At 37.3% G+C, this 18333-nt stretch overlaps 1 protein-coding gene and 1 long non-coding RNA gene across 2 annotated transcripts; one reads left to right on the forward strand and one right to left on the reverse strand.

Moving 5' to 3' along the window:
* Positions 1-361: 361 nt before the first annotated feature.
* LOC125178156 (probable glutamate receptor) lies at positions 362-4980 on the forward strand. Its single transcript, XM_047881278.1, is given in 5 exon segments — positions 362-489; positions 1961-2137; positions 2323-2410; positions 3001-3216; positions 4744-4980. Coding segments are annotated over 5 exon segments (846 nt in total).
* A 107-nt stretch (positions 4981-5087) lies between these two features.
* Positions 5088-6539, reverse strand: LOC108673661. Its single transcript, XR_001930989.2, has 3 exons — positions 6477-6539; positions 5509-5559; positions 5088-5194 (listed from the first exon to the last, which is right to left on the reverse strand). It is a non-coding gene; the product is annotated as an uncharacterized LOC108673661 (long non-coding RNA).
* Between the last annotated feature and the right edge of the window lie 11794 nt (positions 6540-18333).

Raw genomic sequence — 18333 nt, forward strand, 5'->3', positions numbered from 1 at the left:
GACTTGACTGGAGTGCATTTTGTGGTCACGGCAATATATGTAAGGACATCGTGCTTGCATATTTCCGTTCAATTACACTTTGAATTTCAAGTATTGATAAGGAAATAATACGTGTCTTAATATTAATTCTGAATAATCTATGGAGGATTTGTACGAAATTTATAGAATTACCGTATCTGTAAGTCATTTTTGTTGCCACAGTGCACGTGACCATCTGGAAACAAAAAAAAGCCATCCATTAAGAAAAAAAATGGATTTAAGACGCTTGTATAATTAAGTCTGAAATTAAAAGCAAACCATATGTGGTATGTAAACCTGTCCTCATATTACTGGTGCAAAGCTCGGTGTCAGTTTTACATTTATGCTTTGGATCGGTGTTGAGGTGAGAGAAGCGAGCGCCTATCACCACGGCGCAGCGCTCGGCCGTACCGCCATGAAGGGAGTTTTTGGGGAGAGCCTGGAGCTCCTGAGGGCGGCCATGAACTTCACGTGAGGGCCTACGGAAAATTAACCATTATTTATACATGCTTTATCAGCGTAGATATGAGCATTGTGTACCCTTTTCTCATTGATCTGTAATCCGTTAACTAGAATCATGCACAAGATAATCATCGCAATATTATTACTATTTTGATGGAAGTGTCAAGCTCATTCTCATCCCAGAGTAAAAACAGACAATATGGGAGCGGGATAGTAATTATTAAAGTCTTGAATAATTTAACAAAACATGTTCGCTCATATTCTAAGCTGAGAGCAGTAGGATCAATGAATACATTTTTAATGCTGGATATTATTTTGCATTACAGAGTCATCAATATTTAGCGTTACATTGTTTTTTCAAAATCAATACACTCGCAAAACAGTCAAATGTGTCGTATGGAACCATGTCGACTGTTTTCCGGAAGGACCTAAAGTTGTCCCCATTCAAGCATGTCAAAAAACACGAACTGTCTGCTCAGGTTGTTGACAAACGCCCTCAAAGATCCAAGATTCTTCTCTCCCGCATTCATGAGGGCACGTTGCCAAACCTCGTTTTCAGTGATGAGAAGATATTCAATGTTGAACACCACTTCAACTCCCAAAATGATCGAATTTGGTAGAAGAATGGGACAAAGGATCCCGTGTGGTGTCTAGGAAGCAATGCCCGACCTCAGTGATGGTCTGGGCAGCCGTAACAGAGTCCTCAAGGAGTCCCCTCTTTTTTGTTGACAAAGGGGTGAAATTGAATCAGAAGAACTTTCAAGATGCCATCCTTGTTGGTGCATTGCTGCCCTGGGCACGCAAGCACTTCAAAAAACGCCTTGGTCGTTCCAGCAGGACTCTGCACCATCCCATGGGGCCAAATCGACTCAGGAGTGGCTGTCCGAGAATGTTCCCCACTTCATTACCAAAGATGAATGGCCCCATCGTCACCCGATCTGAATCCTCTGGATTTTGGGATCTGGTCATACCTTGAGATCAAGGTCTCGACCGTTCACCATCGCAGTTTGGATGCCCTAAAGGTCAAACTGCTGAAGGAGTGGGCCAAAATCCCGCAGAGTGTCATTCGTGACTCGTGTAAGGCTTTCTCTAAGCGTCTACAACTCGTTATTGATGCAGATGATGGAAATATTGAATGAAATTGTGGGAATTGTATCTTTGAACCTCTGCCTACATAAATACATTTTTCAAACATGCACAATTGTGTTTCATTTCATAGTTCTAACCACTCAAAGTTGTAACGCTAAATATTGATGACCCTGCATTATTCCATTTGATTACACGAGTGTTTATTAGAACTAGTTTTTGATATTTATATTGAAATTAATTATGTTTTTGAAGTGTGATTCAGCGCAGTTTCGACTGCTGTATAAATTGGTATTTCATGCTTCATAATACCAATCATAAATATATAGAATATTGATCCTGTGCCGATAAATTAAAAGTTTTCAAGTCTATAATCTTTTGCCTTCGTGCTGAGGTACTCGGTGGTTACGCCAACGGACGGGCACTACGGCAAGTAGCTCAGCTCTGGTAACTGGTCCGGACTTGTGGGGGACTTGACGAGCGGTCGGGCGGACATCGCTGTCTCTTATTTGTCTAGGACCAAACCTAGGGACCGAGTGGTCGACTTCTCTCCTACCATTGTCAACTTCAGGCAATTTTCATGGGCTTCTCAGTTGTACTGAAATATTTTTACTTATTTCCTCAGTGAGACTTTTTTCTAGTGACTGTTTCGTGTACCAATTAAATTTTACGCATCATTCATGTTCAGACTTCAGCAGACATACATTTTCCATCAACATTATTTGCGATCACTAAATTTATGAAACCATATTTCAGGTACAGAATATTCGCTCAGATACCCAGCGGAACAACGAAACTCTGGGCGGCGTTCTTGCGCTCGTTTGATACTTCGCTGTGGTGGACAGTCTTACTTTCGTAAATCATTTTGTCAACAGTCTTTGCCTTCACTTCACGTATAAGCGACCCATTCCTAGGAAAACCACGCTTGCTGAGACTTAGAAGGCTTACGAGATGCGTGTGCAAGAAGTTTTTCAGAAACACAGAGATTCCCGAGAAATTTCTCAAGTCGCATATTGAAAATAACCTCAATCAAAATAAAAAAGTCTTTGCGTGTGAGACTTTGATCGGAAATATCGGGAGAATGAATTCAAGGTACAACGAAGAAAAATTGGCGAACTTTACTTCAACCAAAGAAGTAAAGTCTTGAAATGTAACTCACGGAAATGAAAATTAGTTTTGGATTTTTAGGCATGATTATTTTTCAGTCGTCTGGAGCGTCTATATGCAACGAGGTCAGTCTTTTATATTTTGTACGTAAACCTGGAATCGTAGGCAAAAATTGCAATCACAGAATTCATTTCTCCTCTATTTCTGAACCTTTTGCCCAAATATTCCTAATCATGACTTTTAATTTATCTCCTAATTTTTAACTTCTAAAAATATTTTTTCTTGACCCATTGTTTCATATACATGCTTAAACATGTACATCAAGAGTATCCTACAATGCCAAAACACGCCATCCTTCGCTGGCTGTTCCTGCTGATCTACGTCCTGGAGATGCTGTTGCTGGTGTCCTACTCTGCAACACTCACGCCCCTCCTGGCGGTCGCCGACACGTGTCTGTCCTTCAACTCCCTCGAGTCTCTCGCCGACAACGGCAAATACAGACTTGATGTCCTCACAGGATCAAACAATCATGGACTCATAAATGTGAATCACCTGAATATAATGCTTCAATTGGGGCTTCACATTTAGAAAAGTTCTCAATGAATAATTTGATGCAACTCGGGAAAGCTTCGTATCGGCTGCTCGGTAGATTTTTTGCCACCTACAAAATTAGGTCTCCTAATATTCGCATATATAAACACCATTACATGAATAGACAATAATATTGCTTTTCCTCAAGGGATATATGTATATACATATGAATTAATCCAATATTCTGAAACTGATTTTAATTGATCTAACTGGCTGCTATGCTTCCGCTTTGAAGGTTATGCATGCTACGTTGAATGGAACCAGACGTCATTCACGTTACTCGGCGTCGGCTCCTCCATTGAACGAATGTTTGGCGGGGTTTGTGATACTTAAACAACAAGGCCTCATACATTCGTCTTGCATTTTTTAACTGAATAAAATTATTCCAATGGCTTAAAAGTCGTTCATTTTCCCGCCCTAAACTTCGTAACATACTTGGTTACACACAATACACGGTCCAGCATACTTTGTAGTTCTACTGTATTTTCACTCATAATAATTTCATAATAATTTCACTCATAATTGTTTCACATAAGAGGGAAGTACGAGTTTGTCAGTAATAGCTGAACTTCCTGCTTATCATTTTTAATAATCATTAGGACCTCACAAAGTAAAATAGATGCGACAGATGATGTTAGACAACTGTACCTCTGATCGCAATAAAATATTATTAATGTAGTGAATGATTACTGAAGCACAGTTGTTTATGAATAGAATAAGAAACATCAAATCATCCAATTTTTTACTGTTTATTCAGTGATGTAATATTAAAATATCAATAGATTGAAACTGGCTTTGTCTCGGGCGTTTCCGCGAGAGTGAAACGCCTAAGAAGTATATTTAAAATGAATTTAAGAGGTATTTTTGCGCGCGAAAATAAGTATCTCTGCTAGTCAATGCGACTTCAATGAGCATTTCTTCTCATTAAAGTTTTTAATTGGAATTGAAACTCTTTATATATTTGGACAAAAATTTTTACGTTTTTAATGATTTCAATTTTTTAAATGTTATCGCTGAAAAATTGACTCTGCAGGGTACTAAACTCTAGGGCCTTGTGTTATCAAAATTATCTTCAGGAGAAAAGTCGTCGCTGTTGGGAAATTAATGTGTAATTGATGTAGATGTTTTCATTTTCTTAATATGCATTCTAAAAATTACAGTACAGTTGAATCTATGACATTTTGTTACTTTTTTACTTAATTTTGTTACTTTTTACCTATGCATGTCGCTTTTTTACATTTAACATCATAATGCAAACTATTATTCATGTTGTAGTTTTTCTAGGCGATTTCCTATGCGATATTAGTTTAGGGAGAAACAAAAATTATCAGACATCCATCGATATTTTTTAGAAAAAATACTCACACTTCATTTCTTGTGCACTAATTTTACAGTATGAATTTAATTAAGATTCATGGATAAGATATAAAGACAGACCCGATTTTAGATTTTATAATGTTCTGACATACAAGCTGCCAGTGTAGCGAGCAGAAGTATATCCGTAGAACCAGGAGTATCGGGGACAGTGGCAACAAAAGGCAGTTCTATGGGTACAGAGGGCAAATCAGCGGCCACCGATCGCAGTTCAGTCGCAACCAAGGGCAGTTCAGTGGCAAGCGAAGTCAGTTCAGTTTCCTGCGAGGGCAGTTCATTGGCCACCGAGGGCAGTTCAGTGGCCACCGCGGTCAGCTCAGCGGTCACCGCTGGCCAAGTTGATTTTCCTAACAAAGTCGCCCATGCGGTTGTCCAGTAGCAGGTAACTCACGCACTTCGGGAACATCTCGTTGCGGAAGCAGTTTGATCTGGTGAAGTGCAGACGCGACAGGTCCCTGTACTCCGCCTTGTTGTACTCCCCAGCGCAGCTCAAGGAGGCGAACTCCATGCGGGTGTTGGGCCTGAGTGTGATCGCTGCAGCTCCTGACTGCACCAACTGAAACATAACAAAGTTTGCCTGCGGACGAGCTTTATTGTACCGACCTGAGACTGCAACAACTTCAATAACATTGAGCATTTGTGAGGCGTGAAGTAATTATTGAAAAGCTTGCGTCTAGTTAGAATAGGCATTTCGAATATCTATAGATGGCTTAGATTGATTAAAATTCCAGAATTATCGATAGTAAGACAAGAGATACGTAAAGGCATAATAATGAGGATATTAGTTCGTATAAAACTTAGATATTACACAAATTTTCAAATTAGTGATTTAGATCCTGTAGAAAAACCAACAAACAAGACGATGCTCACCAGAAGAAGCATCACTGCTGCTGTGCTCACAAAAGAATGATGGACATCTTCCTGCACAGATAATAGCAAATATTATGCTAAATGACATACACCAATGACGTGTGGTTCAGATAACTATGCAATAAGTACGTTTGTTTAACTTGATATCAAAATTTAACTGATGGCATCAAACATTATGTCACTTATCTTCCTTGTTTCCACTATTATAAGGAAATTAAAACTCGGGTATTGTCGTGATCTCAGGGTTACAATAATAAAGGATAACTAACCAATCAACGTTAAATAATAAAATCATTAACAAGTCAGATATCTGCCAGCAAAATATGCTAAACAGATTCTTCTACAATTTTTTGCATATGTAACTTCCATCAAAATAAACTCAGACTTGAATGGAATAAATTTTTCAAATACTGGATAATCGATCAGTTGAAAAAATCCATGAGCAAATTCTGAACAGAATAGTAGAGCAGGTCTATCCTGCGAATTACAGTCTACTATACCAAACTATCACGATTAACTAAATAATCAATCAGTAGAGTAGACACTTCAGTAAGTCGTGACCAGAATTTGCTTCTTAGGAACGTAAGAAAGTAAATTCAACGTCAGAATTATGGTCGTTTTGACGGCCTCGAGTTCGCTTTATTTCCAACAGAACATAGCGCACAACTCATCTCCAGCATATATTTGTTTGAATATATCGACTTGTTTGAATAATTAACTCTCTGATTTTTCTGATTTTCCAATGATTAATTAAAGAGTGGTCGAAAGACGGTAAGGAGGAGAGTTCGAAAGTAACGAAAAACAATTACCTACATAATTGTATATCTCTCATAAATTAAACAGTAATAACTATGTAAAACAGCAACGAGGCACAAAAACAGGACGAGATAATAAAACCTTATAAATATTAGTATCTAAAATGTCAATATATTATATAAATCTACTTTAATCAATGGAACGGTGCTCACCGAAAGTTTGACCATTTCCTCGTGGAGTCTGCTAAGCTGTGGAATGTATACCAACTTCGTCGAACCTCGTCGTTGACTCATGAGATAAGTCGAGCTGACATGGCATTATATAGCCAAGCGTTGACGAGAATAGGCGGGGTCAGGCCTAGACATTACCGACATGCAAACTGATTTCTTTTAGGCCTCTCAGCGGGAGGTGCATCTTTTGAATTCATCCGTTGAGTGATCAAAAGATTACTTCGAAGGAAACATACGCCACCGAGTCCCCTACAAAAATCTTACACACGAACATTGTGAAAATTTCCTTTGTAAATTACAGTTATCAGCTGTCAGAGTTATGCTTCACTAAGAAAATGTACTTAGCTTTAATTACAATTCTGTGTCGTCCACCATTGTTCGTATTGTGATCATTATTATCTCTCCGGAAGCGCGATCAGACATTCAAATGCCGTAATGCCGGGCCAAACTGTGTCAGGATGACCCCATTGGGCAATAAGTACATCAATATTTGGACAATTACCCTCGCATGTTCATTTTTGTGTTTATACTATAAATCGAATAAATGACTTCATCTGATGAATGACTTCATCTGATGGCCATCATGTTCCTGCGCCTGTGTTATCGACCTAGTGAGAACTTTCCCTAAAACATTAAGTATATCAAGTAGGAGTTTTATACAATATTAGTAGCTGATTATATTGCCATTTCCTCTTCGTTCAACTTGATGCTCCTCCGTGCAATGTTGCTGTGTTCAGACTTAGCGCGACCTCAACCCCTGTGGTTTCTAAAGCAAATAAGAATAAGTTCCTTATTCTTACGAAAAATTATTTGTGCGAAATTATTACGAAATTATTTAAGGAATAAGATGTTCAAGAACAAGATTTTTAAAACAAGTAAAGTAAAGTATTAGTAACAAACGAAATTATTTACAATTGTCCAATTTAAAGATTTTAGGCTCGTGAAAGAATCACATTAATAACAAAATCTGCTAGTATGATAAAAAAAGCCAAATTCGGGCAAGTGTTCCGCACAAGAACACATGAGATTTTCACCGATACACATGACCATGTACAAGGGTTCGGGGGCCATGTTTCGAGCTGCCAAATTCGTTTCAATTTTACCTTGTCCAATCTTAACTACAGTCGCCATACAAGTTTCGCTTAAAGAGTCTCTCGATAACAGGAATTTGTTATGTACATAATGATCTAATTGGGCACATCAAATCGCTCTACCAATGCATAGATTGGTATAGCGGTAATGCACACACTAACCTCCACAAGTAGCCTGCATCGCCCGAGATTTTTTCTTCAGCATAGTGACAGTTTTAAACAAAATAATAATGGAAAGATAGTAGAAGCTCTATGCAAAACATTTTGTAAATACAGATGCAAGCATCGATACCGACTTTGAATTGATATAAGACTCTGCACTTCATCTGAACTGCAACTGAAACATCCACGGTTAAACTTTGTCTTTTTCAGAAATTAAAATTAAATAATCGAAAGCTATCGTACAAGTATACGAGCATTTGTGCAAATCTTTACCATAAATCTTAATTTTAAATCTATGCCCAACACTCGCTTTATAATTCATATTAAATTCAAACTTACGAAGAACAGACTTTTATTCCAAAAGTACAGACGCTTCTAGGTGTGTACTCGCACTAATCCTCCTAATACAAAGACAAATATTCTTGATATAATTAATTTCTGAAGTTTTTGCCAATGTATTCAATGTTTCTTCGTTTTCATGCGCAGCATCGTCTTTTCTTCGCGCGCAGAACGCGTTCACGAATATAAAGAAGCGACGTGGACTGCTTGACGAGCTTCATGCATTGCTAAGCTCCAGCTTCCACCATTATTCACTGCCTAAATATTCAAACTCATATTACCATAAGTGTACGAGCACAAGTGACTTTGCGCTCGATAAATTAATTGCAATATTTCACTGAACTCCCAGTGCCATGACGGTCTACCGATGTTATATAGCGTGCACTGCAAGTTGCGCATCTTCTTTATCTTTTGTGGTTGTAACGATTGCTCAATGGGATTTGTGCTGCATAATGAATCCATAATGAGCGTTACATAATAAACATTTAAGCCCAAAGCATAATAAATAGTGAAGCCCACAGCTGTGCAATGGAGGATGCAGCGAAAACATTTCAACAGCGAGGGCCGCTCTCTTTGAGCTTCCTTCTTCAGTTGGTTAATTGACGTCAAAGTTAACTGACAACAAGTATTTTGCTGCAGAGTGTAAATCTAATAATTCTTTTGTGACATGAATGTGTAGATTCCATGTAGAGTATGAAAGTGTAGATTCCAGTAAAGCTGAATTGGATATTATATACAATTCAAAAAAATTTTCATGAATTTGGATATTTAATCATTAAATAAGTAAACGTTTTGAATTGTGAATACAAAATAAAAATAATTAAAATAGCCATCGTAGGGAAAATGCAACTTAAGTGCAGAGACTCCGATTAGAATGATAGTTCATAAACTTGACACCTTGGTACACAGGGTAACATGGGGCAGCGGGCCCCTCGTTTTTTACACTAAGTTTTTGATGAAGTTTTAATTGATACGAGGTGGTTCTTTGTTTTGTTTAGAGTTACACCTAATGAGGAATGTATGATGTGAATTAGACGCCTATAGAGTTATTCAATATTTATTGAAAAACTATTTTGTAAAAAGTGTCAAAATGGGCCCATTGCCCCACCCCTGGGGTAATGGGCTTGGGGCAAGTCGCCCACCCCAGTCCCTTTACCACAAATGCATATTTTTTTAATTAAAAATGATATAACAATACTTTACAGTTCAAAATAAGAAAAATGTAGGTAATAAAAATATTACATTCATTCATTTATTAACAACTTAGAAAATATATCCTTAACTTGAAAAAAATATTTCCTTGACATAAAAATATATATCCTAGATTTGAAAAATATATCCTTGCCATAAAAAATTCAACCTTGACATGAAAAAATGTATCATTGACTTAAAAAATTATACATACTTAATCAGAAAAAAAACTTCGTTCCAGTTTTGTCCATAATCCAGATATGATGTGCAGGGAATTCGTACCTAATCGTGATTTCGGCCAACACCATAGAAGCTCATCAACTTTTGGCTCATTGGTGTTGACTGAAATCAACTTTTGGCAAGGCAAGAGTCAATAACTCGATAAGGGGTCATAAATACGCATAACTAGAAACTAAACCTGCAGCATTGAGGCTGCAAATAAAAAAAATCATACAATATGAAGTGCAATTTGTAATAAAAAAATTAGTCGTAGTTTTGAAAAGCTGATTGGGACATATCTAATGACTTATAACACAAGACTTCTCAGAGGGGTATTGAGCCCACCATGGGTGCTTTGCCCCGTGACACGCATGGGCCCGTTGCCCCACTATGTATCATTTCAATTTATATAGTGTAAACATTTTATTTTAATAGTTAATAATCTAAACTTGAACTCAAAATTTTCCCTATTAATAATACTTTCAAACTAAAATTCAGAGTAATTTCAAAAGCTTCATATACAGTAATCGAAAACAGTTTTAATTAGCAGCAACAGAACTTTTATCCTGGGCTAAAACAGTTATTTGCGAGTAACTTATCAACGTAAACTCTTAGCAAAACTTAGAGCGACACACTTCAGCCCAGTGCAACTGTCAACCGGCGGTAGAGCGCACGGACCAATGTCTGCCATACTTAGCGGGAAACCCGCTTTGGGCCCGTGACCCTTTGCCCCATGTTACCCTAAATTTTCAATTTAAAAATTAGCATTTATCTTTCGAAGATATTAACCTACGAAGTTCTTCCATTCTATTTCTGCTCACGTATTCTAGTTCTTATATGAAATATTGTTTAAGAATAAGGTCTAATACGTAATTTCAAATTATGTTTTATGCAATAAAAGGATGCGAAATTCTATGAAAAATATAAAGTATCTCTGCGATTCAAACATGAAATTAATTTTATTCTCTGCTTATGTAGGTTTTTTTTGAAGCTTCAAGGCTTGGTTCTTAAGGAGCATCGCTGATCCAGTGAATGGTTTGAGAAGCAATGGCGATAACCAAGTGTAAGAGAAATGGCCGCTGCCGGCAGTGGTTGGCAACACTGTCAGGTAAGTGTTGATTAATTATTAAATTCAGCTAACAGGTTAGCCTGGCGGAGCTCGAGTTGATAATTCATGAAAGATTGGAATCTCAGTCCCGTCGACTCCCTTAAATAATAATAAAGCTTATTTATCCTAATTAAATAAAGATCCACTTCAAACATACATTTATACAAAAGATCGAACTCTCATTACAACACTTCTTATTTTTAACACTTCTCTTTAACACAACACTTCTCTTTAACTTCACTTCTTGTCTGTTTGTTTGTTTGTCTGTCTGTCTGTCTGCCTGCTACAAATCTTGTAATCAAAATTTAATACACTTCTACTTATCCTATCGATCTGAAATTTTGCACACTTCTGTAAAGTTGGAGACAATGCATGAATCAAATGTCAGAATAAATGATTTGAAAAATAAATAATTTTTTTCAATATAAAAAAATTAAAAAATAATTTTGTCAGCTACAAATCTTATAACTGATATTTGACACACTAATTAATTATTCTTAATAGTAATATTATTATTAATAATAATATTATTTGACACACTGAGTAATTATTCCTGTCTAATTGATCTGAAATTTTGCACACTTGTGTGAAGTAAGAGGCAATGCATGAATCAATTGATAGAATAAATAAATCTGAAATTTGGCACACTTGCATAAAGTTGGAGACAATGCATGAATCAATTGACAGAATAAATGATTTTGAAAATTAAAAAAATTTGTATTTTTTCAATATTAAATACTGAAAAAATAATTTTCTCAGCTTCAAATCTTATAATTGATATTTGACACACTTTTACCTGTCAAATTGATTTGAAATTTTGCAAACTTGTGTGCAGTTGGAGGCAATGCATGAATCAATTGACAGAATAAATAATTTTGAAAAAATTTATATATTAAAAAAAATTGAAAAATTAATTTGGCTAATATTCGAAAATAAAATTAGAAATTCATTGTACGTCAGTAACATTGGAAACACTGGATTCTTTAGAAGTGTTGTCTTTAAAAAGTAATTTTTAAACGTAGATTATTTTACCTTCATTTCAAAATATGGAAAAAAATTATTGTGCGCCTTTTTAATTGAATTTATATTTATCAATTGCGGAACCAGTTTTAAATTTTTGCTCAAATTCTTTCCTTTATTTCCTCTAATTCTTTACTGTTCTCCCACTAAGATTAAAATTTCTGATAGAGTCAGTATCCCTGCACAATATATATCCTGGATACGCGTCCCAACAGTCCATATATATCTGTGGTGCCATAAGTATCCTTAATTTATACGCGCCGCAACAGTCCTTGTATATATTGTGGTCCCAGGCTTCAAGCACACACAAACTTTGATAAATCTATGTGTCAGATTACGTTCACATTATTTCAGTTTTGACATTTATAATAACGCAGCGATGATGAAAAAGTTCCCACTAAGGTGAGCTGAAGTTTATTAAGTTCGTAATTTCACTGGCCTGAAATAATGTCCCCGCGAAAAAAATTTAAATCGTGTTTTACTCACCTTACTTGCTTTTCCAGCAATTTTCGTTCTGAAATAAATGGCATTTCAACTAGTTGTTCCATGAAAACTAAAAAACTAAACAAATTGAAATAATTATAATAGTAAACAATTTTATTATCAATTGTTTGCATGAATAACTTTTAATTAAATTAAATTTTCATTCATGAACTGGAGATGAAATTGTTCAGAATGTACTTAATGAAAAAACTTTGACACCCTGAACATGGCAGCGTGTCTTGGCGCGATGGCAGGCGGGTCTTCCATCGGGTTCTCGTCCCCCGCCAGCTACCAGATCATAAGAACCTACGAGACCACGACAAATGAAAGTGATTTTCTCAAAGCTGTTTTCTCGTCAAACCTTCCCTGTCTCTCACCCGAAGATTCAACGACACAAAATCATCACATAATTAACGTTGATAGCATGTGGCCGAATACAGTTTCTGTGCTCAGCTTTGAAAAGAACGAAACCGAGCTTCAGAGAAGTAAATTACAATTTAATGTGGAAAATTCTTTTACGGCGCAAATCTCGTGGCTGTGCCCTGTGCCGTTTGTAGGCGCCATTGTCGGAGCTGTACTGTCTTGGCCGCTGCTATCGTACGTCGGGCGCCAGAGAAGCCTAATGCTTATTGTTCTACCCACAGCCATTGGATGGCTCATCGTAGGTAAGCGATTGAGACAACTAATAATCCATTCGATCATTGTTATTCATATTCTAGATTATATTTACTTCGTAGGTAAGCAATTGAGACAACTAATAATTCATTTAATCATTGTTATTCATATTCTAGATTCAATTTAATGTTGAATTTTACTTCTGGCATTATATTTGATATTGTTGTATCGGAATATTTATTATGTATGGTGTAAAAATCAATCATTGCATGGAATCGAAATGTTCGGTGTTTTAAATCCATTGCCTGAAATAAATGAGAAATTCAAATTTATATATGTCTAGGTGCGTACTCATGTTATTGCATGGGAATTGAGTTAGTTTTGAAATGTAATAATCTTGTATTCATATTTGTACTGTATTGACTAAATAATTCTTGCAAGTTTGGAATCCTGTCATCCAAAATCCAATTTTCCCGTAATTTCTTATCCCGTCATTTATAATAAATCTTATCGATTCTAATTAATGCATGCAAAGACACATTGAAAGCTACATTTTACATAGAAGATGGGACTCCCAATTTACTTTCTTTTCAAAATATGGATTTTTATTTTGCTTCTAATAAAAGATTTTGCTTCTAATAAATTTAAATAAATTAATTATTGACAAAGTATTTTGATTCTAATAAATTAATGTATAATTAGCTATTTCGAAATTGAATTTAAATTTGTGATGCAATACTTCCTTTTAATCTTTTCCTCCTCTCCCACTAAAAGAGGGAATATCCTTACACGATTTGAATCCTGGATACGCGCCCCAACAGCGCCTCTACATTCGTGATGCCAGACTTCCAACACGCACACAAACTTCGAAAAACATATATTAGATTTATGGTTCAATATTGAGGAATTTCCGGACACATTAAATATTCCTGTTATCTCTTTTAATCACGTTTCGTGTTATTTTTAATCGGAAATAAAAAATTACTCAATAACAATAGGTAAACTTCAAATAAGAAGGAGCTGAAAATTCAAGGGAATTCAAAGAAGTTAAAAAAATCTTTTAAAGCAATCTGATTTTTAACTGCTATTGTATTTTCCTGGCTTCATTATTTTTTAATCCATTAGGCGATGAATAGATTTTATAGTATTTTTTTATGCCATACTGTTTGCTCTGTAAGGCAAAGACACAAACTGCATACCGTGCAGTTCAATTTGTCTTGACATACGAATGGAATTCACTCTACGGCAATAGTGAATATAATTTAATATTCTGAATCTAGAATATGGGTAATTAGTTTTTGAAGCTGAAAATATGATTTTATTAAGGCATGCAGTTCATGTATGAGATTTTCTAGATTTATTTGGATCGATTAACTGCTACTACAAGAACTACTTGTATAGTCAAGACTATACAAGTAGTTCAAGACTATACAAGACAGCTATGAGCCAGGTCTCTAAACTTTATTTGGGTAAAAAATTACGACATGGATTACTTGTGTAGTGAACTTTTTTCGTGCGCTGAACTTTTTTTGTTGCGGTGCCACTAGGAAAGAGTGGAAGAGAACAAAAAGTGCAACTGAGCGGCCAGATAGAGGAAGGAGAAATGAAAAATAAATTGTTGGAGGTGAAAAGGCGTATAGTGAGTGCAGTTGGGTTGGTTGTTGGTCTTTAGGGGTTTGATTAGGGTTTGGGGGGGGGCGCCAGTGCTTTGGTAAGTTGTGTGGAGTATTGTGAGGTGGATTGTGGTTCGATATCCTACTGATGATGCATTCGAGGTGCTATTCACGTTTAGATGGTGATGATGGGTGGTGGAGTGCTCGGGATACAGTGGATGTTTATTGGTAGCTAGAATTGGTCAAGTGACTGGCCATGTTGTACGTCGCTCTCGGTCTGTTGTCAGTCAGTTGTCGTTTCGGGACAGCCGCACCCGGACGCGATCGTTACAACTGTCGTCCGAAAGTAGCATGTTTCGTCGTGAAGGTGGTTTGCGTGTAGTTATCGGAAACCGACCTCCACACGCAGGAAAGTGCACCCATGTGCAAATGGTTAATGTTTGGATCCTAAGGGTTATTTGATCTGTGACTATTTGTAGACGAGGGATGTTGTTGAGCCCAATGCTGGCATTTTTGAACTCCTGAACCGTTGATGTTTTCTACTATCGTGTGGTGCAGTGGTGAGAGACTCTGTCTCTCGCACCCAGCTCCCAGGTTCGAATCCCACTGAGGACAAGTTCTTCCGGGAAGCTCAGCTCATGGTCAACTCAGCCATTCATCCAACTCTGGTTGATAAATGAGTACCTGGCTTGTCCAGGGTGTTGTGTAATGCAATAAAATGGTTCTGGCGGGTCAGCGAGCCAGTGATGGTCGTGGAACTACCAGTGGCGCCAAGTGCCCGGAAATACTGACCTATCACCACCCCTCCCTAGTCGCCACTACCAGGATGGCAAAAATAAGCCAAAAAGGGTAATTACACACACACTATCGATGTCCTGCGGATAAGTGAGTTGGCAGAAAAGTTTGGGTGCATATTTTTTCATTTTGCGACAGAAGTTGCGAGCGCGTTCATGAAGGACTGTGTTGATTGTAAGTATATTACATTGTTCGTGGACAAGACAGATACCGGAATAGACTCTACTCCCAAACTCTAATCGGCTGTACCATGCGCAGCATTCAGTTGCAACTTCGAGATGCTGCTCGTCGGTCGTCTGCTGACCGGTCTCTGCATCACTAGCTACAGGGTGGTGGCGTGCACATACATCGCCGAGATTGCATCTCCTGACATCAGGGGAACCTTAGGTCTGTCTGCGTCAATGGAATTTTTACTAGAAACAATTTCCTTTATAAACTAAAGCGTTATGGCGTTTGTGGACTTGTATGCCCATTTGAAAGAAGGATTCAGAGCTGTTGAAAATAGGTTTCTCTTATTTTCTTGCCCAAATTTCCATACATTCTTACGTAAGCTAGACTTTCAAACGCATAGACGGTCATTCTTCAATGCCAGTCTACATATGCAAATAAGTTTCATAGTCGTTTAGTTTTCCCTTGCTCATTTGCTCCATTTCCTCATTTGTTGCGTAATGAGATGTCGAAATAGATTAGATGGTCCGTGGAATTTTTGAGAAGACAATGTTTTCCTTTCCGTTTATTTGGTCGTCATTTCCTAATGTAGGAACATAAGTGCAAAGTAGAATTACTGTCAAATAAAGTCAGTTAGACACATCATGTGAAAATAAATTTTGCCCACCTTTAAACGTCGTGGTCTCTAGTAGAAATTTGAAGTTCACAAGAAGAATCATGATGAAATAACTGATTTTTACCATGCTTCAGGGCAAAAAAAGTCTCTTTTCTCTTCTCTTTTCTAATCTTCTCTTCACGCATGCAACCTAACTTATTTAATCTCGTAAACCATTACAACGTTTTGGCCACTACATACTCGTACTTCTACGGGACATTCTCGGCTGGGATCTTATATTCGTATGTGGTGTTGAAAGTTAAGATATTTGCTCATATGTACTTTCATAAGGTTATTTTGACCACTACAGGCTCGTGCTTCTACACGATGTTCACTGCGGGGATCTTATATTCGTACGTGCTGGGCATGTGGCTGCCGTGGCAGCAGCTCGCGTGGGCATGCCTGGTGCCGCCCGTGGCGTGCACGGTCCTAGTCTCCTGCTCTACCGAGTCTCCGACGTTTCTTATACTCAGAAATAAAACAGACCAAGCAAGGGCGTCGCTTCAGAAATTTAGAGGTAATGAGGAAAGCATAATTATGAGATAGTGTTATTGGCAGGACACTTTTCAACCAGTGCACAAGTTTTTTTTTGGAGAAAATTGTTCTATCAAATAAAATTTTAATGCATTCCTTTATGTGAACTATATACTCGGTTGGAGTGAGATTGGCTCAAATGTAAAATTTTGTGATAGTTTGATCAGCTCCATATCCTATGACGTTGATTATATTAATTTTAAACGTATCTTAAGGGGAGCGTCTAGGTCAAAAGGTCGAAATTTTGGCTTTTCCGGTTTTTAGGCTCATCCTAAAGCTTACTTTCTGACGCATCGAAAGGTACTAGAACCATCACTGTGCGTTGATTTATGCATTCGCAACAGATCTCGTAAGGGGGGAGTTGTCCGGGCCCCTTCAGTAAAGTTAAGGCGGAAATTACCTGGCCAGGCACCATAAAGGGGATCGTCTGATGTAAAGCGACCAATTAAGACATTCTCCGTTTCTTATACTCATCTTAAAGCTTACTTTCTGCCGCATCAAACGGTACTAGAACCATCTCTGTACGTTGATTTATGCGTTCACGACAGATCCCGTAAGGGAGGAAGGGGGTGGGGGCCTTCAGTAATTCCAAAGGGGGAAATTAACCATAAAATGTGCTCTTCACTCGGCTAGAGCTCAGTAACTTCTCAGACTGCACGCGGGATGGTGTTCATTTAGTGGCTTCATGCGCCGATGACTGAATTTGAGGTGAGTTGATGCTTACTTTTGGTATCTAGGCTACGTTACCTGCCTTTACGTGCCGCGTGGCGGTTTTTTGCCTCTACTGAAAAGTTGTCAAAGCTGAAAACCTCTCTCACGCCAAACTTTTCTCCTTCTGTAGTTTTGAAGCTACAGCAATGAGACATATACCATTCGATTTGGAACAGAAAGATCTACAAACGTCAGTTGGTCGTTTTTTCAATTTCGTTATAGTTCGGATTTTATTTTGCAAAAAGTGAGGGAGGGCGGGGGTAAAATCGAAAAAATTCGAAAAATATCGGAAAAAATGCTCCCACACCCATAAAGATGAGAAATAAAAAAAACGCCAAGTGGTGTTTTTAGATATGGTCTTTACGCATCGAATGATATGTGTCTCGATGTTGTAGCTTGAAAATCCTAGGGGGAGATTGGATTTCTAAAGTACCCCCTTTTTGGCCGTTTTCTAGGAATTTCACGTGTTCTTTATTTTTTTCCGAAGAATTCACAAAAAAAAATCTTAGAATTCCGTTTTACATACGTGTACCAAATTTCGAATCGATCCGTCTGTAAATAACCGAGATAAAGTTGTCCCTAGACGCTTCCCTTAATGTTTGAACCAACTGTCATCTTTTTCATTGGCAAAATCAAATGTCTACTCCGTCATTCCAAACATTGTTTTTTTTGTCAATAATCAATAGAACACCCTTCAATCATTGGCTGCTCAAATAAATTGCTGCAATTTTGATAATAATTCTCCAAGGTCTTCTCGACTGCTTGAGTCTTGCTGCTGCAGTATTAGACATTTTGCGAGTTTTATTTTGTAATCAAATCATAACTTCCCTTTACCTTGGCAACACTGTTAATTAATTAATTAAGAATTTAACGTCGTGCATACAATTTTCTCGTTAATCATTATCGTTCGGTTGATCCCCGCAGAAGGTTAGTTTAAGCTCTTAGGTTCCTTATTATTGTCTGGATACTTGTTATATTGCATTATTATTTCCTTATTCATCTTTAACGACGATCATTTTTAGATTTGCTCTTCAACAGATACGCACGTTGCCAAGGGTATTATTTACACTATTTTCCCATAGCTTGATATTTATTTTCAGAGCCCACCTTGTTGTCAATTTACCCTGCATTAAAA

Source organism: Hyalella azteca, unplaced genomic scaffold (assembly GCF_000764305.2).
Source record: "Hyalella azteca isolate HAZT.00-mixed unplaced genomic scaffold, Hazt_2.0.2 contig7536, whole genome shotgun sequence".
Lineage (NCBI taxonomy): Eukaryota > Metazoa > Arthropoda > Malacostraca > Amphipoda > Hyalellidae > Hyalella > Hyalella azteca.